A 21,920-nucleotide genomic window follows, 5' to 3' on the forward strand; every position below is an offset into this window, starting at 1 on the left:
CATTTGAATGGGAGACTACATGTGTGAGCCCTGTAAGATATTCCCCTGAGGGGATGCGGCCACTCTGGGAAGGGCATCGGCATGTTTGCATGCAGAAGTTTTCAAGTTTCCTCCCTGGCAGCATCTCCAAGATAGGGATGAGAGAGAGACTCCTGCCTGCAACCTTGGAGAAGCCGCTGCCAGTCTGTGTAGACAATACTGAGCTAGATGGACCTACGGGCTGACTTGGTATAAGGCAGCTTCCTATGTTTCTATGACTCCTGGAACATAGGAAGCTGCCATATACTGAGTCAGACTATTGGTCTATCTAGCTCAGTATTGTCTACACAGACTGGCAGCGGCTTCTCCAAGGTTGCAGGCAGGAGTCTCTCTCTCTCAGCCCTATCTTGGAGAAGCTGCCAGGGAGGGAACTTGGAACCTTCTGCTCTTCCCAGAGCTTCTCAGGCTCCATCCCCTGAGGGGAATTATTTATTTATGTATTTATTTATGTATTTATTTATTTATTTACACAGTCAGACAGGTGTTATTGACTGGTTTGTTTTATACAGACATCGAGTCCTTCCCAAGGACCTGGGATGGCTGAATTTTATTATCAGTGTTGTTGGTGTTATTATAGATATCACCGCAGAATATAGGCTGTTCCCAGTAAAGCTGCTTTTTGGAATTGGCTGATGGTGATTTCTGTGGCCCCTATGGTGTTGAGGTGCTCTTCAAGGTCTTTTGGAACTGCACCCAGGGTGCCAATTACCACTGGGATTATTTTGGTCTCTTTTTGCCACAGCCTTTCAATTTCAATTTGTAGATCTTTGTATTTGGTGATTTTTTCTATTTCTTTTTCTTCTATTCTGCTATCCCCTGGTATTGCTATGCCGATTATTTTCACTTGTTTTTCTTTCTTCTCGACTACAGTTATATCTGGTGTATTGTGTGGCAGATGTTTGTCTGTTTGTAGTCGGAAGTCCCATAATATTTTTACATCTTCATTTTCTTCAACTTTTTCAATTTTATGGTCCCACCAATTCTTGGCTACAGGTAGCTTGTATTTTTTGCAGATGTTCCAGTGTATCATCCCTGCTACCTTGTCATGCCTTTGTTTGTAGTCAGTCTGTGCGATCTTTTTACAACAGCTGATCAGGTGGTCCACGGTTTCATCTGCTTCTTTACAAAGGCAGCATTTGCTGTTTGTTGTTGACTTTCCTACTTTTGCTCTTATTGCATTTGTTCTTAGTGCCTGTTCTTGTGCAGCCAGTATTAAACCCTCTGTTTCTTTCTTCAAGTTGCCATTCTTAAGCCATTGCCAGGTCTTGGTGATGTTCGATTTTCCACTTATATTGTGCAAATATTGACCATGCAGGGGCTTATTTCTCCATTTTTCTGCTCGGTTCTTGACTTGTTCTTTCTTGTAGGCCTGCTTTCTTTCATTGGTGTTGAATAGTTTCTCGTTATTGACCATTTTACGTGCATCTTCTTCACTGTCCTTGATATATTCTTCAAGGCCTCTTTTCTCCTCCTCTACTGTTTGATGGACTTGCAGCATTCCTCTTCCACTTGAGCTGCGAGGGAGGTAGAGCCTATCTACATCACTGCGGGGGTGCAGAGCATGATTGATGGTCATGATTTTCCTGGTCTTACGATCCAGCGTCTCTAGCTCTGCCTGGGTCCAGTCTATTATTCCTGCACTGTATCTGATAACAGGTATAGCCCAGGTATTTATGGCTTGTATGGTGTTCCCGCCATTGAGTTTGGACTTGAGCATTTTTCTAACTCTCCTGATGTATTCACTTCCAATTTTTCTTTTAACTTCAGTGTGTGCGATGTTATCAGCCTGGAGAATGCCCAAGTATTTGTAATGTTCTTTCTCTTCCAGGTTCTTGATCTTGCTTCCATTGGGCAGTTCTATTCCTTCTGTTTTTGTTATTTTCCCTCTGTTCATTATTAATGCAGCACACTTGTCTAGTCCAAACTCCATTGCTATATCACTACTGAATATACAGTGTTTAGCAGTGATTCAATTTCTGACTGGGACTTTCCATACAACTTCAGATCGTCCATGTACAGCAGATGGTTGATTTGATTTGATGTTTTAGATGTTTGGTATCCGAGGCCTGTTTTGTTTAGTATTTGTGAAAGTGGGGTCATAGCGATTACAAACAACAGAGTGGATAGTGTTATTATTATTTTTACATTTATATCCCGCTCTCCCTCCAAGGAGCCCAAAGCGGTGTACTACATACTTGAGTTTCTCTTTCACAACAACCCTGTGAAGTAGGTTAGGCTGAGAGAGAAGTGACTGGCCCAGAGTCACCCAGCTAGTATCATGGCTGAATGGGGATTTGAACTCTGGTCTCCCCGGTCCTAGTCCAGCACTCTTAACCACTACACCACGCTGGCTCACTTGAATATCTTGCAGTGCTCACACTTCTAGTCTCCCATTCATATGCAACCAGGGACCCTGCTCAGCTAAGGGGACAAGTTGTGCTTGCTACCACCAGACCAGCTCTCCTGGCTTGTGTGCATTTGCTCCAAGCCCTCTTCATACATGCTTGGAGCAACAATGGTGAGTGGGTGCCACAACAGAGCTCCCTTACACTTCTTGCTGAGCCTGCAGAGGCTTCCTGTTGCTTTAGTTCAGTGGAAGAAACCCCGCTTTGCAGGCACAGGGTCTCAGGTTCAATCCCTGGCATCTCCAGGGAGCTCATTCTCCCACCATCATCCTTGACTGCTTCCCCACAAGCACTCACCAGTTACCAAATCCCTAGCTAGATTTTCAGTTGTATGTGTATTCAGCTGTGTATACATACATACATATATTGCAAGAAGGACTGTACGTGAGCGCATCAAAAGGGAATCCAAACGCTGTATGCTGCATAGTCATAAAACCATGGAATTGAAAAACTGTCTAACTATATTAAATAAATCGAAATCAATCAGAAAATATATATCTATATATCTCAATAAAATTTGTAAAAAGGTAATCATTGAAATAGTCTCTGAGGATCCAACTAGAAGAATAAAATCCAATAGTTCATTTGGAAAATGTCGGGTTGCCGATAAGATAGGAGAAGTGTAGGTTCTTATTACTGAGACATAAAGATATATATTTTCTGATTTAGATGTATTTAATATAGTTAGACAGTTTTTCAATTACACGGTTTTATGACTATTCTATTTAAATAGCAGTATACAACATTTGGATTCCCTTCTGATGCGTTGACATGTTCTTGAATGCATATAGAGTTTTCTATTTTTTACTGTACGTGAGTTCTTTTAAAAAGTCAATCTGGATTCAGGCCCCCTGAAATGCAGGACAGAGATAGGCAGTAAAAACGCATACGGCAACAGAACGTAACTTGTGAATAAGGCTAAAGAGTCAGTGCATCACCTCCACAGGATGACCAGAACAACAAACAGGCCTATGAAGACTGTCTATAAGAGAGCTGAGCTAAGGGTTACATAGAAAGCTGCCTTGTACTGAGTCAGACTGTTGGTCCATTTAGCTCAGTCTTGCCTACTTTGACTGGCAGCAGCTCTCCAAGGTTTCAAGCAGGAGTCTTTCCCAGCCCTACCTGGAGACATCAGGGATTGGAAGTGGGACCTTCTGCATACAAAGCAGATGCTCTTCCACTGAGCGATGGCCTCATCCCCTAAGGGAGATATTTTACTGCACTTGTGTGCAGTCACCCATTCAAATGCAAACCAAGGCAGATCCTGCTTAGTAAAGGGGACAATTGATGCTCCCTGCAACAAGACCAGCTCTCCCCTCCTGAAGTATTGGTGTTATTATTTATTTAATTCAAGGGTGAAGCTGCCTTCTCCATACGAAATCAGGCCACTGGTCTAACTCAATCTCATCCACAATGACTGGCAGGAGCAGGCAGGAGTCTCTCCCAGCCCCACCTGGAGATGCCAGGGACTGAATCTGGGAACTTCCACATGCATGCAGATGCTCTACCACTGAGCTATACCCCAGGAAGCCCCTTCCCATTTACTCAACATGGGAAGACCACAAGAACGAATCATATACTAATCATGAGAAGTAATCACTCCATCCATTTGGCAAGGGTCAGGCCTCACTTGGAATACCATGAGTCCAATTCCATGCCCTGAAATTTAAGGAGGACATCGGTAAACTGGAATGGGTTCAGGAGGGCCATCAAAACAGTGAGGGCTCTCAAAACTGCCCCATGAAGTATGGTAGAAGGTGCCAGGCATATTTAGCCTTGAGAAGAGAAGAGTAGGGAAAGATATGATAGCAGCTGACAAATATCTGAAAGACTTGTTCTCCTTATCTCCTGAGCAGTGTTCCCTCTAACAGGGAATCCCAGGTGTTTGTTGACCACAACTCCCATAATCCCTAGCTACAGTGGCCAACAGCCAGGTATTATGGGAGTTGTAGGCCAACATCTGCAAGAGGGCCAAAGTTGAGCAGCCCTTGGCTACACAGACTGGTAGTGGCTTCTCCAAGATTGCAGGCAGGAGACGCTCTCAGTCCAGAGAGGGAACTTGGAACCTTCTGTTTGCAAGCAGGCAGATGCTCTGCCAGAGCGGCCTCATCCCCTGAAGGGAATTGTTTTAACAGTTTTGTAAACCACTTTGGGGTTGTTTTAATGGAAGGCAAATATAAAACATTGATAACAAATAAATAAAATATAAATATCTTGCAGCGCTCACATGTCTCCCATTCAAATGCAAACCAGGACAGAGCCTAGCAAAGGGGACAATTCATGCTTGCTACCCCAAGACTAATGGTGCAGCGGGGAAATGACTTGACTAGCAAGCCAGAGGTTGCCAGTTCGAATCCCCGCTGGTATGTTTCCCAGATTATGGGAAACATCTATATCAAGCAGCAGCGATATAGGAAGATGCTGAAAGGCATCATCTCTTACTGCGCGGGAGGAGGCAATGGTAAACTCCTCCTGCATTCTACCAAAAGAAAACCACAGGGCTCTGTGGGCGCCAGGAGTCGACACCGACTCAACGGCACACTTTACCTTTACCACAAGACCAGCTGTACAAGTAACAGACTGAGAACGGAAACAGGGCTGTCCGGGTCTAATAAAGATTGTATTAAACAACTCCACCTCTCAACATCCTAGTTTAGGTGCCATCATTAAATTCCAAGGCGCCCTGGCTCCTAGGACTTGTCAGATCCTGCTGCAAGTGTCTCTGTGTTCTCACACCTGGGGCACGGCTGCTGAGGCGCACGCACACAACTCCTAAGCCAAGTACAGCGAGGGCCCTTCAGCCTCTGCTTCTTGCCACTAGCCCCCCCCCCGACACCCTCCCCCCGCGGGGTGACTGAAGGAGCAGAAGGAGGACAGGAGCAGAGGCCCAGAGAGAAACCCGACCCCAAGTGCAGGAAGGAATCCAAGCCCACAGCAGCCTGTGAAATATTTATCCCCATCAGGAATTCATTCACGGCGCACCATGAAAAGGAAACCCATCGCACAGATGCAGTTGCCACAGCAACGTCAACACGAGGCATTTCACATGCCCTGCGCTCAGACACACAAGGTTGTCCATGCCAAGCATTCAGCACCAAGCTGCGACCATGTCTAACCGGCAATGCCTGCCAGAAAGCACCCGTCCAGAGCCCTGGAGAATGCAAAACAGTGGCATCCTTGCCTCAGCACAGGTCATTTCCTCATCAGCTCTTCTGAAGGCCTCTTTTCCCTCTGTATGCCTCTAGCATGGGTGCTGTTGGACTACAACTCCCATCATCCTCAGCCTCAACAGCCTATTTTTCTCTGTATGCCTCTGGGAGACTTGATGTGTGAGCACTGTAAGATATTCCCCTCAAGGGATGGAGCAGCTCTGGGAAGAGCATCTAGGCTCCAAGTTCCCTCTCTGGCTTCTCCAAGATAGGGCTGAGAGAGATTCCTGCCTGCAATCTTGGAGAAGACGCTGCCAGTCTGTGTAGATGATATTGAGCTAGATAGACCAATGGTCTGACTCAGTATAGCTTCCTAGGTTCCTATGGATTCTCAAACTTGTAGCCCAACAATCTCTGGGGACCCAAGTTTGAAGATTCTGTGCTAGAGGTGTACAGAGAAAAAGACGCCACTGGGGCAGGGGATGATGGGAGTTGTAGTCCAGCATCCTCTGGGGACCCAAGTTTGAGAAGCTCTGTGCTAACAGGCTTTGCCCAGTTCTCTGTTTCAGGATCCAGGAGGGCTCCTCTCCTTACGTTCTCACACAAAAGGGGGTGTAGCTGGCATCTTTAATGACAACGGGGCAGGTGAGTTTCCAACATGGTGGGTTCATGCCAATGCATTTACTGCCTTCTAAAGAGAAGAAACAGCAGGCAAAGTTGGCAGGGGAAAGGAGAAAGCAAGGCAGTAAATAAAACAGAAACTGGACCCTGCCATGATGCTTTTTGTTTTTTTTAGTCAAACACTTCTAGGATCATAGGAAGCTGCCATATACTGAGTCAGACCACTGGTCCATGTCGCTCAGTATTGTCTACACAGACTGGCAGCGGTTTCTCCAAGGTTGCAGACAGGAATCTCTCTCAGCCCTATCTTGGAGATGCTGCCAGGGAGGGAACTTGGAACCTAGATGCTCTTCCCAGAGCGGCTCCATCCTCTGAGGGAAATATCATAAAGTGCTCACACATCAAGTCTCCCTTTCATATGCAACCAGGGTGGACCCTGCTCAGCTAAAGGGACAAGTCATGCTTGCTACCACAAGACCAGCTCTCCTCCACACACTGCATAGGAACAGATAAAACCCTATGATTCATTGTAGTCAGTAGGGGCAGACGCATCCATGTTCGTCAACCAATGAGCAAAGTATCAAGGGATGATTTGTATGCATGAATATAAGCTCACATACACATAGTTTTTGTATGACCTCCATAGGAGCAACACAGGAAGCTGCCTTATACTGAGTCAGATCCTTGGTCCATCTAGCTCAGTATTGTCTACCCAGACTGGCAGCAGCTTCTCCAAAGTTGCAGGCAAGAATCTCTCCCGGCCCTATCTTGGAGATGCTGTCAGGGATTGAACCTGGGACCTTCGGCAGGCCAAAGAGATGCTCTTCCACTGAGCTACAGCCCCACACCAACTTCACAGCTCACGCCCAACCCTTCTCCATGGTTTCTGTTCCCACATTCAGCTACAAGTTATTAAGGGATGAGAGATCCAGCACACACGTGTAAACCATCCCTTCGGTAAATGAGACTTCTCACACTACTCATAAATATGCATTGCATCATGGGGAGAGAGGAGGTGAAAATCCATCTTTTAACCACCATGGTCATAAATCTAAAAGGCAGGTTAAGCCTGCCCTTGGGACATAGGAAGCTGCCTTCTACCGAGTCAGACCATTGGTCCATCTAGCTCAGTATTGTCTACACAGACTGGCAGCAGCTTCTCTAAGGTTTCAGGCAGGAGCCCTATATTGGAGATGCCAGGGAGGGAACTAGGAATTTTCTGCAGATGCTCTTCCTAGAGCAGCCTCATCCCCCAAGGGGAATATCTCATAGTGCTCACATGTAGTCTCCCATTCAAATGCAAACCAGGGTGGATCTTGCTTAGCAAAGGGGACAATTCATGCTTGCTACCACAAGACCAGCTCTCCTCCACTTGCATGCACACTTACATAGGAAGCTGCCATATACTGAGTCAGGCTATTCGTCCATCAAGCTCAGTATTTTCTGCCCTGACTGGCAGCAGCTCTCCAGGGTTTCAGGCAGGAGTCTTTTCTGACCCTACCTGGAAATGCTGCCAGCCTGGGATTGAACCCGGGGCCTTCTGCATGCACAGCAGATGCTCTACCACTGAGCTATGGCCCCAACACCACTGGGTTCAGTGGGCCTTGCTTCTGAGCAAGGAGACCCGGAATCAGGCTGTACACATGCCATATGAAGTGCTTTTACATATTGGAGCATTTCCCAGACCTCTTCCTCCTGCTGATTGGCGATCCAAGTTCACCAGCATCTCACTAACCTGTGTACTGTCGTCATTTCTACGATGCTTTACAGCAGGGCTTCTCAAGCTTGGGTCCCCAGGTGTCGTTGGACTACAACTCCCATCATCCCCAGCTGCAACGTCCTTTGGCCATTCAACCTTGAGAAGCCCTGCTTTGCAAGGTACAAGGCTTTCTACTCCCCCCACCGAACCTCAGACCTCCGAGTGGCAGAGTAGGGTACGAAGCCTGCATTATAAACCCCCAAACTCAAAAGGGAGCTATCAGCTATTAACCTATGCAACTCTCTTGTGCTGTGCAGAACTCCACAGGAAGGGCGGACAGTGAGTTTCAAGGGCTGGCTGCAGCCTCTGGTCTCACCAGCCCCAGATGACTAGCAGGAATGGAGAGAAAGGAGTCTGATAAGTGTCCTACAACGAGACATCCCCTTTCCCCTCTCCTACTCCTTGGAGCAGACAGGACCACCTCTTTCATTTTGCATCCAATAGTTCTGTGCCGTTTAGTTGATTACTTGGTTAGATGAATTAATTAATTAAAACATTTTGATAGATTAAAGCATTGCCCCCAGTTAATCAAGTAGTCAGTTTTTTAAATTGTTTACAGTGTTCCATGCAAGTCCTTGTGAAACAAATGCAAATGGCAAGCCCATCTCAGAAGAGGCATTCCCTTCTATAAGAGAAGTAAGGAATGCCTCTTCCCAAAGAAGCAAACAATGTGTGTGCATCATCCCAGAAAACAAAACCCTGTGTAGACGCAAAGCTCGTGGTTCAAGGGAACATGTACTCTGTACATGTTCAGAGGCACTGTCACAGGAACACGAAGTTGCCTTATCCTGGGAGAGATCATTCTCCCACCTAGCTCTGTACTCTCTGCTCCCACTAGGAGTTGCACTTTGGGGTCTCGCATATCGGGGTCTGTCCTGGAGATACTGCCTGTACTCGAATCGGGACCTCCTGCATGCAAGGCGGGTGTGCTGCCCTGAGCCATTGCCAGACTGAAAGCAAAAGCAAAAACTCAAAGAAAGTATTCCACGAATTTGAGAAACAAGGTACTCTCTTTAATCCAGGCCTTGAGAATTTTGCTTTGGACCGAGGAGCCAGACCAAAAATTTCTTTGGAACTGGAAGCCAGACAATGGAAACGTGACCAGATTACCGGACTTGGTAAGTGGCATTGGTGTGTGTAAATGGGCCTCTCTTTACCCCCTTTATCAGTATCCTCCTTAGAACAGAAACAAGGCTCCTTGGACAAACAGAGATATTATTAAACAACAATACCTTTGTATATTCTAGTCTAGGCACCACAGGTAAGTGCTTTCTGGTGCCTGGGATGTGTCGAGCCTTGCTTTAATCAGTTAACTATTGGAATAATTAGGAACATAGGAAGCTGCCTTATACCGAGTCAGACCCCTGGTCCATCTAGCCCAGTACTGTCTACACTGACTGGCAGCAGCTCTCCAAGGTCTCAGGCGGTAGTCTTTCCCAGCTTTACTGGGAGATGCTGCCAGGGACTGAACCCTGAACTTCCTGCATGCAAATGGTACTTCACCAACTAGGTTCCTTCCCTCTTGCCTTCTCTCCTGGAAACGAGCTGCTATCCCAGCCCATTCTAAATAACAAAATATTGTAGCAGCAAGTTTAACTGAAATCTGAAATGTAATTTAACTAAAGTAATGAATTAAAATCCATCCACAATTCATGATTAATCAGCTACGGCTGCAATCGGAGCTACATTTACCAAGGAAGATGCCCCACTCGACACCGTCAATCTTACTGACAAGTAAACACAGATAAGACTGTGCTAAGACAAAAATTAGCAAAACTTGGATCCCCTGATGTTGGACTACAACTCCCATCATCCTCAGCCACAATGGAGCTGTAGTCCAACTACGTCTTGAGACCCAAGTTTTAGTAATCTATGGTTCCCAACCAGGGTTCCTCCAGATGTTGCTGAACTACAACTCCCAGCATCCCCAGCCACAATATATTGTAGCTGGGGATGCTGGGAGTTGTAGTTCAGCAACATCTAGAGGAAACTTGGTTGGGAACTACTGGAGTGGTCTATGCCTTCTTTATTCCTCTAACCAGGTGATGTGTCCTAATAGTAACAAAGAATAACTACAAAGCCCACTTCGAAATCTACAGACACTCAAACACCACTCTGTGGGACGACAACTCCCATCTTCCCCAGCCGCAAGGGCCAGAGGCCACTGGATGGGAGTTGTCCCACAAGTTCAAGAACGCCTGGGTTAAAGTGAACTCAGAGGTGGCTAATCTGGGTAGGTTGAAGCAATCTCTGAATTGAAGGCATATTCTTCTCTTCCACCTCCCTTTGCAGTTTCGCATTTTAGACTGTAAGCTCTTCGGGGCTGCTCTTCTCAGGCGCGATGCACGGCGTCGACGTCCTTTTGAAACCACGGGCTTGACCTAAATGGTCGAGGCAAGGAGCTTCCCGAGCGATCTGGGGGGCAGCCTCCCCACCCACCCACCCCCACCCCGACCCCAGCCAGGGCTAAACCACCGCCCCACGAGGAGCGCTTGTGCCCTTTCCCCAGGCTGCCCTACCGTAGCGGCTGTGCCACGCTGCTGTCGGCGGCGGCGCTGGTTTCCGGCTGGGTGGCTTCTTGTTCGTGGGGGGCCTTGAGGAGCCGCAGCTCATCGCCTTCCAGGGTGCTGTACCAAGTCTGCTGGGAGCCATCGGGCACCAGGACGGGGCTCCTGGCCTCCTGGGCAGCGGCGGCCGCCGCCTGCTGGGACTTCACCAAGTTGGCTGCGCTGGCAGGCAGCTGCTGCAGCAGTTTCTGCATGGCCGGGGGGTGGGCGGGGGGGGGGTTTAGCAGCCCGCAGTCGCGCGCCCGGAGGAGGAAAAGATTCCTAGACGGCTCGCCGAAGCGGGGTGCCCAGCAGGGTTTGCTTGGGCTCCTCACTCCAGTTCCCCAAGAAGCGGGGGGGCGGGGAGGGGAGGGGGTCCCCCAGCAGCACAAAGCAAAGACTCGCCGAAGCTGCCACACTGCGGGGGCGCCTCGACAGCTCCTCTCCCCGCCCCTTCGAGCCGGCGGCGGCTTTGGGCAGCCTCCGTCTCCCAGCCACGTTAGCAAGTCGCCTGGCTCCCGGCTCCGCTTGCTAGGGCGGGGGCGTGTACCGCCGTCTCCAGCCTCCCGCCTTCTCCCTTGAAACCAGACGCCACCGCAGCCGCCGGCAATTCTAGACGCCAGGACCCAGAAGCAGCTGCGAAGGCGCCCGGAGGAGCAGCGCCCCCTAGCGGCCGCCTAGACTGGAGACACCCTCCGCCCACGACGGCCTTGCAGAGCCTACCAGAGACCAACGCGAGCGGGACAGGTTGGCAGCACCGGAGGCGCAGATGGTCTCCCCCACTTTTTTTTAAATTAGCGAGGGGGAGCCAGCGCGCCTCTTTGTCAAAGTGCCCACCTTTCCTAAATTCCAGGATCATGCGAACAAAGGGCTCGTGCAAGGGCAGCTCAGCCAGTGTGGCGAGGGATTATGGGTGTTGTCGTCCAACATTGTCTCTGGGGACCCAAGTTTGAGAACCCCGCCCTAAAGATGCACCGCCACTGAAGGTCCACAGCTTTGGAAAACTCCTAGAACTCGGCATTATTTCATTGCACCTCGGAGTGTTCCAAGTTTGCATATATTGCTCCAGGTCCCACCACCCTCAAGGGGACTGTAAAATTAGATTCCAGGGGCCCCCCACTCCCTTTACTTATTTAGATTGGTCCCCTTAGCAACAGCTTTTAGAAAGCTAAGGAGAACCTCATGATTTGGTGAAAACTGGGGGAAGTCTGGGGGTTGGGTTTGTGATTTCATTCCCCCCCCCACACACACACACACCTTTTCCTCTGTAATTATCTGGAGATCTGCAGATTTGGCCATGGTTACCCATGCCTTAGTCAAATCATGGCTGGATTACAGCAATGTGCTCTACGTGGGGCTGCCCTTGGAGAATAATCAGAAACTTTGGTTGGTGCAGAATGCTGCTGCCAGGATTCTCTCTGGAACTGCTCATTCGGAGCATATTCTACCTATCCCGAAAGAGCTGCACTGGCTGCAAATTTGTTTCTGGATCCGATTCAAAGTGCTGGTTATCTATAGATTTAATTCTCTTAGGGCCGACCCGACAGAGAACTCCGTGGGGATGTCGAGATGCGTCTGGATGCCTGCTGGAACTCTCGCGAGGTCCTACGAGAGTCCCAAACATTGCCTTGGGAAGGAACGGCAGGAGCAGGAACACTGCCTGGGGCGGAAGGGGAACGGGCGGCGAGGTGCCCGTTGGAGGCCGGGTGGGAATGGGCGGCGAGACAAAAAGGGGTGTAGAGGAGGCAGCGGGTGGCTGAGCCACACCACTGAGAAGATCCCGGCTGGGCGGGCAGCAGCGGGCTCCCGAAAATGGCCAGACGGAGGATGGCGGAGCAAATGGGGCTGTTGTGGCGGGCAGGGGGGCTGAGAGGGGGGAGAACGGTAGAGGAGGAAATGGGGAACGGACTAGGGCGGAAGGTGGGGGGAGAAGCAGCACAGATGCTGTGCGCCGGGTCTGCTAGTTACCGTTAAAGCCCTTGATAGTTTGGGCCCTGGATATCTGAAGGACCGTCTGCTTCCAAGGGTTTCTACCCACCCAACAAGGGGGAAAGGGCCTTTGCTCTGTTGAGAGAAGCTAGATAGTCGTACAGACGGGACAGGGCCTTCTCTGTTGTTGCCCCCAGGCTCTGGAATGCTCTCCCTATCAATGTTCGCTCTCCGGCGTCTGTGGCTGCTTTTAAAAAACAACTCAAGACTGTTTTATTTACTCAGGCTTTTACCTCTTAGAGGCTGCCAGGTTTTCTCAGCTTTCTTGCTTCTGATATTTATTTTTATTATTATTACAGTATTATTAATAGTTTTTTGGTATTTAAGTTAAAAACATTTTTTAAAATATTGACGATTTTAAATGCCGATTCTAAGGTTTTAACTATAACTTTTATGAAATGTCATTGTATTTTATCTTTTGTAAACTGCCTTGAGCTACATTATGAAAAGCGGTATTGAATAAAATTGAATAAATAAGAAATTAACACATTGTTCTGCTGGCTTGGGGCAGTCCTTCACTCCACTGGCACCAGGAAGGCACATGGGGACGACATTGTTTTAAATGCACAGAGGAGTACTTCTGCCATCCTTAATTTCTCCGGACAAGAGGTGGCCATTGTATACCCACAGCACTCAAACCGTGTGAGGCCAAGCCACTAGCACAGCTTCTCTATGGTGCCCAACTTTCTCCAGCTTCACCCCAATGGAGCTCATGCATTCAAAGTTCTTAAGAGCAGCCCTTCAAGTTCCAAGATGTGTCTCTAACACCACCCTGTGACTGAAGACAGGTCTGATGAAAGTGGAGGCCAGGGACATAAGAACAGCCCTGCTGGATCAGGCCCAAGGCCCATCTAGTCCAGCATCCTGTTTGCCCACCAGATGCCTCTAAAAAGCCCACAGGCAAGAGGTGAGGGCATGCTCTCTCCTGCTATTGCTCCCCCGCAACTGGTATCGAGAGGCATCTTGCCTCTGAGGCTGGTGGTGGCCGCCTATAGCCACCAAACTAGTAGCCATTGATAGAGATGTCCTCCATGAATTTGTTTAAGCCCTTTTTAAAGCCATCCAAAATAGTGGCCATCACCACATCCCATGGCAGAGAGTTCCATAAATTAGGGACCCAACATCTGAGGATCAGTGCTCCCTCTAACAGGGAATCCCAGAGGTTGTTGACTACAACTCCCATAATTCTCAGCCAAAGGCCATCACAGCTGGGAGTTGTAGTCAACAACCTCTGGGATTCCCTGTTAGAGGGAATACTGCTGGGGATCCAAGTTTGAGAACCCCTATCTTACCGGCTCTAGCCTTTGGAATTCGGCACCCATCAGAGCCTGAGAAGGGCTAGAGAAAGCTAGAAGCAAAATGAATTTGGAAATACGGTCAGAAAGAGACAGGGCGCAGCAGATGGGCTGGAAGCCCAGCCTTTGGGGGCTACAGCAACATACACTGTTACTCTGGGTATCTGATGCAGGATCAGCTGTTGTGCTGCCTCCATTGTGAGTGTCTCCATTGTGAGATGCTTGCATATTTGTCAATGAATAAATATTACAAAACCTCCTGTTCTTCCTCTCACCCAAAGGAAACTCAGTTCTGAAGTGCAGTCCCTGCATTTCTCACCGCACAGGGAAAATAGAGAGCACAGAACAACATGATGACGATGATGATATCGAAACAGCCAGCGGATTCCTTTAACATCTGGTGCCAATGTCTCTTTGAAGCCCCATGCAAGGTCCAGGCAATTACAGAGCCCAGCTTTTTGGAGAATATCAGGAAAGGACAAAACAAGCTATAGTCTCTCTGAGAGAGAGAGAGAGAGAGAGAGAGAGAGAGAGAGAGAGAGAGGTGCACCAAGAGGAGACAAGACCTACTGCATTTTTAAAAAAACATTTTATATCCCGCTCTTCCTCCAAGGAGCCCAGAGCAGTGTATACATACTTAAGTTTCTCCTCACAACAACCTTGTTAAGTAGGTTAGACTGAGACAGAAATGACCGGCCCAGAGTCACCCAGCAAGTATCATGGCTGAATGGGGATTTGAACTCGGGTCTCCCCGGTTCTAATCCAGCACTCTAACCACTACACCACTCTGGCTCCGTGGCAAAAGCCCAGGATGTTGATGCTGATGTTTGATGGTATGCATGATGTGACATGAAGGAGATTCCCAAGTGGGTCTTCTGCCGTCAGAGGATGTCCCTGCCTAGCCAACCTCCTCTGGGCAGGAGAGCTGGTCTTGTAGCTACCAGCTGTAGCAAACACAAATTGTCCCCTTTGCGAAGTAGGGTCCACCCTGGTTTGCATTTGAATGAGAGACTACATACGTGAGCACGGTAAGATATTCCCGAGTGGATGGGGCCACTCTGGGAAGACCATCCACATGGTTGCATGCAGAAGGTTCCAAGTTCCCTCCCTGGCATCTCCAAGATAGGGCCAATTCTCCTGCCTGCAACCTTGGAGAAGACGCTGCCAGTCTGTGTAGACAATACTGAGCTAGACGGACCAATGGTCTGACTCAGTATAAGACAGATTTCTATGTTCCTATGGAGGTAGCAGGCGCAGGCTAACTTGCGTTTAGAGAACTTGCGTTTTGGCGGTATAGAAATGTATTAAATGAATGAATGAATGAATGAATGAATGAATGAATGAATGAATAAATAAATAAGCAAGCAATGCAAAAGATCCACACAGCAGCCACACTACATATCACAATCCCCATGTCAAGGAACCACCACATGCAACTGTCTTTTGGCAGCATCTGCCAAGGGGCCATCCTAGGGAGAGCTTCCCTGACTTTTCCCTTCTGGCTATGTAACCAGTGATCTGGCTAGCTAGTGAGGAGCAGCCGCACCAGCAGTCTACGACACGCCAGGAAGTGCACTTAGAGGATGCTAGTGCCGTCGGTTGGTGACACACAGCGTGCCATGCTTTTGGCTCTATCAGCCGCTGCATGAATAACCGTCTCCAGATGTAAGGGCTTCCATTTACCTCTGGAGACAGCCATTAATTCAGCTGCCAATGCACCCTCTTGCTGAAGAAGGGACTGGAGCCCACTTCCACAACGGAAGCCGAGATGGATTTCACCGCTTCCCGGAGAAGGAAACGGCAGCCCGTCAGTCAGTTCCCTGCTGTGGAAGGAGGCACCAATCTCCGCTTGCAGTGAGCTGTCCAATGTACCAGAGCAACTCAAAGCCACACCAGGCAATGCAAGCAGGCAGTGAGCCTTGGCAGCTGCTGGCTTCGAAGGAATAAAGAGGGGCGTGGCGGGAAAGGCACAGGATGGAGTTGCCAAGAGGTAACATTTGGGCTTTTTGAACACAAAGCAACCCAGCCGCATATATACCATGATGCAATAAGACACCAAACAGCAGAAGATGGGTGTTTTGTCGATGAGCTCAATTCTCATTCATATCCAGGGCTGCATGCATTTCTATGGTGCACAAAATGCAAGTGCAGGATTTGGTACTGGCTGCAGAATTTGGCATCCCCGACAGCCCCATCGTTCACTGAAAAGCACCCCCAAGTTTCTAGTCCTTTGTGGTTGCAGAAATGGGCTTAAAGGCATAGGGGCAAATGCCTCATGAGATCTCAGGCTGAAGAAGATTTCTGAGGGCAGCAGAGGCGGGGCTTCAGTTAGCCTGAAGAGCTCCTGGTTATGCTTATTCTCACAACAACCCTGTGAAGTAGGTTAGGCTGAGAGTTAAGTGTCTGGCCCAGAGTCATCCTGTGAGATTCACGACTGAATGGGGATTTGAACTCGGGTCTCCCAGTCCTAGTCCAACATTCTAACCACGACACTACACTGACTCTACAAAACAATCCAGCTGTTTTGTACAATATTCATGCTACTCACTTGGATCATCTCTACAGATCACGAAATTCAGCATATCAAGGGTGCATCAAATCAAACCAATAGCATAATTCATGAAGAGCTCTGCAGCAGTTCTATTGCCAACATTTCCACTTAAATGCATATACAGCACTGTCCTCTTGTTCATTCAGTCGTCTTTCACAAGAGCTACCTACTTAAGTCCTGCAACTTGAAGTCTTGCCCAGCTTTTACCAAACATCTTGGATGCCCACTTACCACGCAGTGGGTTGTATCTGGGAATCTCTGGCTGGAGTCTAGACTTTGCCCTGGAAAGCCACCGAAGGTGGAATGTTCAAAGTAGCCAGACTCCGGTCTATATAAAAGAATGTTTTGAATGATGCTGGGAAGCATCATAGAGCTGACCTATGGCTGCAGGCAGTAAGCAAAAAGCCTGCATTCCCCAGCACCACAGGCAGATCTTTTATGCGTTTGTTACATTTCCGTCCTGCTTTTCTTCCATCATACAGGGATTGTTAGAGGGTTCCCAAGTAGCCTCCCATCCAAGCACTGACCGGCTTCAGCAAGGGGGCTTCATCATGTTCCTCCAGGTAATGCTTAGGTTAACCCTGCTGTTACTGTTGAAGAGCAACCAATTGTGCTCTGTGGGCTTAATTAGATACTGTTTTAATTGTTTGCTTTTTAATAGTTTCAACCTGTTAAATTTTAAATTATTGTAATGTTTCAACCTTTTTGTTTGTTGTTTTTATTGTTTTGCTGTAAACAGCCCAGAGACTTGCATTTTGAGTGGTATAGAAATTTAATTAATTAATTAATGGGGGGGTAAAATAAAATAAAACGATGCTCAAGTCCTTTAAAATGCAGGAGCCTCAGCCAAAGTGGAACATGGACACAGAAGGAGCTGGTGTTCAGGACAGCTCCAGAAGTTTCAGAGGAAGTGTCTAGACACTCCTTAAAATCTGCCACTGGATATTCTGGAGTGCTGCTGCTGGCTAGAGTAGCCAGTCCCGAGGTCTGTAAGGCAGCTTCATGGGTTCTCAGGTACAAGTTCAGTGGCAGAATCAGGAACCGAACCCGGGACCTTTGGCATGCAAAGCACTAGCTTTGCATGCAGATGGTCCCAGGTTCAATCCCTGGCATCTCCAGGTAGGGCTAGGAAAGTTGTCTGTCTGAAACTTCAAAATACTGAGCTAGATAGACCAGTGATCTGATTCCGTGTGAGACAGGTCCATGTGTCCCAGGGCATCTACAGTACCAAAACGTAGTATCATCATGTTGAATTCTGTTGCACAATACACAGGACCACTTACCTGGTGCAGTGACATATTAATTAGCATCAGCATAGTACTTTTGCATGGTCAAAGTACTTCACAAGTAGCATGACAAGCCCATTAAGCAAATGAGTATTATTATTCCCTTATTGTTGGTGGGGTACCGAGGTGGAACAGATTGATCTTGGATATCTAGCGAGTTCATGGCAGAGATAAGATTCAAAGTGGGTACTTCCTGAGTTACAGCTCAGCATCTTGGCTTGCACTACACCAGCTCTCACTGTGCATTTCCCTTAATGGGAATGGGGAAATGCCCCACATATCATGGTATGGGGTAAATCCATCTACAGATTACAGGAAGGACTCAACACAGGGATGCCATTTTCTGCAGGAGTCCTGAGTCACCCATAATACAATCCGATCCTCAAAACCCTTGCCCACAATTTAAGTCTAAGTGTGTTTCCACACATTGCTTCAATCAGCATGAGAAGCAGACAGTCAGGAAGTGTTTTACTGAAGAGGCACTGCTCATTATGTGTTTGAGCTACATTTGCTGGCATGGCACAGTGGCAGCTCTGCCTTACCAGCTAATACACTCAGATGAGGAGGAACCAAATTGTTTGAACATGAAGAAGGCAAGCGATAGGCATTCTGATACAGGGCATCCATCAATTCATGGGAGATCATAGGAAAATGGTATATACCAGCTCCCTGAGTCAGACCATTGGTCCATCTAGTGCCAGGGAGGGGACTTGGAACCTTCTTCTCGTAGGTGGATTCGGAGAAGCAGTTTTTGCTTGGGATGTGCATTGACTTCTACTATAATCATTCACTGCAAATCAAGAACTAGTTTTCCTAAGGTTCCATTCACTCAGGGCAGACATGTTGTTTTAGTCAGTCCATGACTTCAGCATCCACTACCATGGACTGAGCTGGTTACATACATCCTAATGTTTTTGGCTGAATTCAGCAGAGACCATTTCTTGGCACTTACTTTATTTACCTGAATCCAAAACTAGGTTTTGTCCAAGTTCCTTGATGTTAGAAATCAGGGGCTCATCTTAAATTCAGAGTCCTCTTCCTTTCAGGTGAATACAGCATAACCTGTATTTTTAAAGGCGGGGGGTGGGGCATCTTAAATTCAGAGTGGTTTTCTATTTGGGTAAACACGGTAACTGCAAGCTCACAAGCTGCAGCTGTGATTAGGTGTCAAAAGCAAGGTTCTTGTTGACTTCTGCATATGACATCAGTATGCACATAACCAGCTCAGCACACGGCACTGCAAATGGAAGTCTGTACAGGCTAAAACCCACCATTGATATAGACTGCAAGAGTCATGCTGAGTGTTTCAGCAGAGAGACAGACAGACTTGTCATCTGGACAAGCAGCAAAGCTACTCTATCCTGTTCTTCATAGGAACATAGGAAACTGCCATATACTGAGTCCGACCATTGGTCTATCTAGCTCAGTATTGTCTTCACAGACTGGCAGCGGCTTCTCCAAGGTTGCAGGCAGGAATCTCTCTCAGCCCTATCATTGAGAAGATAGGGAGGGAACTTGGAACCTTCTGATCTTCCCAGAACAGCTTTATCCCCTGAGGGGAATATCTTACAGGGCTCACAACATCAAGTTTCCCATTCATATGCAACTAGGGTGGACCCTGCTTAGCTAAGGGGACAAGTCCTGCTTGCTACCACAAGACCAGCTCTCCTCTTCCTTTAACAAGCTCCTGCGACTTCTGATGGCCTCACGTCCAGGCACTGGCCGGGTCCACACACTCTAGGACAGGGGTGGGCAAACCTTGTGGTTGAACTACAACTTCCATCTGTGGTTGAACTACAACTTCCATCTTCCTCAGCCACAATGAACTGTGGCTGGTGATGATGGGAATTGTAGTTCAACAAGCGCTAGAGGGCCAGGGGGAGCTCTAGGTCATCCCTGCATTAGGACACCTCAGGAACCTCAATGGGGTTCCCGATCCAGATTGGGATCACACCAAGGGGGAGACTGCCATTATTCCAATCCATATTGGACTACTCCAAGCTGCCACTGACCTTTTTTTTTTTTTTTTAAAGCATACAATTGTAAAAGCACATGCTTAAAGGAATACATAGTTTAGTCCTTTGCCTGGACAGTGATGCCCAGAGCCATTCTGATGTGACTAAGCAGCAGCAGCAACTTCAGTTTGCTTTCTAGGCCTCATCGAAACAAGGAGTTGACGAGCAGAACAGCCACAGCTCAATAGCAGGACACAGGCTTTGCCTCCGCAGCTACAGTTTATTATGGCTGGGAATGCTGGGCATTGTAAGTCTTGGGGTAGCAAGCATGACAGCTAAGCAGGGTCCAACCTGGTTGCATATGAAAGGGAGACTAGAAGTGTGAGCACTGCAAGATATTCCCCTTAGGGGATGGAGAGCAGCATCTACAGTAAGTTCCAAGTTCCCTCCCTGGCAGCATCTCCAAGAAAGGACTGAGAGAGATTCCTGCCTGCAACCTTGGAGAAGCCGCTGCCAGTCTGTGTAGACAATACTGAGCTAGAAGGACCAATGGTCTGACTCAGTATATGGCAGCTTCCTATGCCCCTATGCCTGCTGAAAAATAACTTCATCCAACCCAACCAGAGAGACAATTGTTCTTGAATGGCTCTCCCACTGCCTAACCACAACACCTCCAAAGGCCAGCTTGGGACACTCTTCCTGAGTAATCCAACATCCATGTGCTCCTAAATCAGTCCTCACCGCAGCAATCACTAAGACTGATTGAAGATTAACCATGAAGTGTGCTAACCAAAGGCACTTCTGGCCACCTCCATCCACATCAGGACATAGCAGCATTGAATACCAGCCCCCCAAAAGTGTCTGCAGAGACACAGAGATCAAACAAGAGCACCGACCCAGAATCTTGTGCAAACCTCCCTGGCCCAGAACTGCTTGCAGTGCTAGCTCTGAAAATGTGGGAAGCCACAAGAAAGGAGAGAGCACGCCTGAGCACACACAGAGGGCATCTCTCCACATTATTGAGGAGGCACCCCCGGGGGGTGTGCGGTGGGGGGAGGAAAAGGCAATCCTCCCACATCCCCAGCACCCAATCCAAGCACTGTGTATGTACCATCTTCCACTCCTCGGAGGGAGCGGGTGCAGGCAGAGAGAAAATCCGAGAAGCATCTCCGCATTTAAATCTGTTTTACGGAGAGGAAAAGCACTTTTTGCGAGAGAGAGAGGAGAGACAGGTAATTAGGTGGCGGGGCGGTCAGTAAAATGAAGCGGGGGGGGCTCCTCAAATGCTGGGTGTGTGTGTGTGATGCTGCACCCCTCTCCCCAAGATCTAGGTCGATCCGCCTTGGAGCAGGAAAGTGGAGGGCCCCTTCCGTGGACCCAGAGCGCGCGGCACGGATGCCGCGGCGCCGCCGAGCGCCAGCTTTGCTTGCGGGCAGCTCTTTGGGCACAGAGATTGGCTTAGCAGGCCTCCGCGTCATGCCTGCTGGAGGTGGGGGTGGGGACCGGAGGAGAGGAGGACAAGAGAAATCTGGGCCATCCCTATCCAGCCAAGCAATTGCGGCGAGGCAGGGGGAGAGGCACGGCAGCCCTTTCCCCCCGAGAAAAGGAGAGGAGGAGGGAAACGCGCCGCACCTCTCCAGGACGGCGCGGCCGCGGCCGCAGGTGCTCCCTCCTCCCCAGAAGCCCGCTGGATTCCCTCACCCCCGCCGCCCTTCGCGGCTGCCCCTGCCGGCCTCTCCCCCTCCCCGCGAGCGCCCCTGCGGCAGCCCCACCTTTTGTAATCCGAGGAGAAGATCCCCCCGCTGGCTGGATCGTGCCCATATTCGGGCTCCCCTAGGCTGGAGGAGCCCCCTTTCTCGTCGTTGTAGGCTTGGCCGGCGGACATGGCTGCGAGGAGGAGGAGGGAAGCCGGGCTGGGTCGAGCGCCTTGCGCTGGAGGGGAGGAGACCGATGGGCAGCCCCGACGGCGGGTCCTGGAGGCGGCTGCGGCTGATGTCAGTGTGTGTCATGTGGGAGCGGCTCGGCTGGTGCAGCCGGGATGGGCGACGCCCCCCCCCGCCCCTTAAAGAGACAGGTCTCCTTCGCTCTGCTCCACGCCTCCTCCCCGGGCTTCTTGGGGTGTGTCCAGTTGGGGATGGAGGATCCCGGCAGAGAGAGAGAGTCTGGACCGTCGCCTCGGCTTCAAAGCGCGCCGCTTCTTCTCCAAAGTCCGCAGAGGACCTAAAAGCCGCCGTGGTGGGTAGCAAAAGGCCTCCTCTCAGTGGCCTCACCCGACGGCGGGGTGGGCGTAGAAGAGGGCGAAGGGAGATTGTTGGGTTTTTTTGG

The 21,920-nt window shown here is 49.1% G+C and overlaps 1 protein-coding gene across 5 annotated transcripts in view; it reads right to left on the reverse strand.

Annotated features, from left to right (window-relative positions):
* The window catches only part of AP3B2 (adaptor related protein complex 3 subunit beta 2), a 73,939-nt gene extending 52,343 nt beyond the window's left edge, over nucleotides 1-21,596 (reverse strand). For 2 of the 5 annotated variants that reach the window (XM_053272764.1, XM_053272762.1), the window contains exon 1: nucleotides 21,368-21,596. In XM_053272764.1, the coding sequence (XP_053128739.1) occupies nucleotides 21,368-21,480 (113 nt within the window). In that variant the 5' untranslated portion in view covers nucleotides 21,481-21,596. Of the gene's footprint in view, nucleotides 1-10,492; nucleotides 11,105-21,367 lie in introns of those variants that run through there. The other 3 variants (XM_053272763.1, XM_053272760.1, XM_053272761.1) reach the window with 2 other exon arrangements.
* Between the last annotated feature and the right edge of the window lie 324 nt (nucleotides 21,597-21,920).

Source organism: Hemicordylus capensis, chromosome 10 (assembly GCF_027244095.1).
Source record: "Hemicordylus capensis ecotype Gifberg chromosome 10, rHemCap1.1.pri, whole genome shotgun sequence".
Classification (NCBI taxonomy): domain Eukaryota; kingdom Metazoa; phylum Chordata; class Lepidosauria; order Squamata; family Cordylidae; genus Hemicordylus; species Hemicordylus capensis.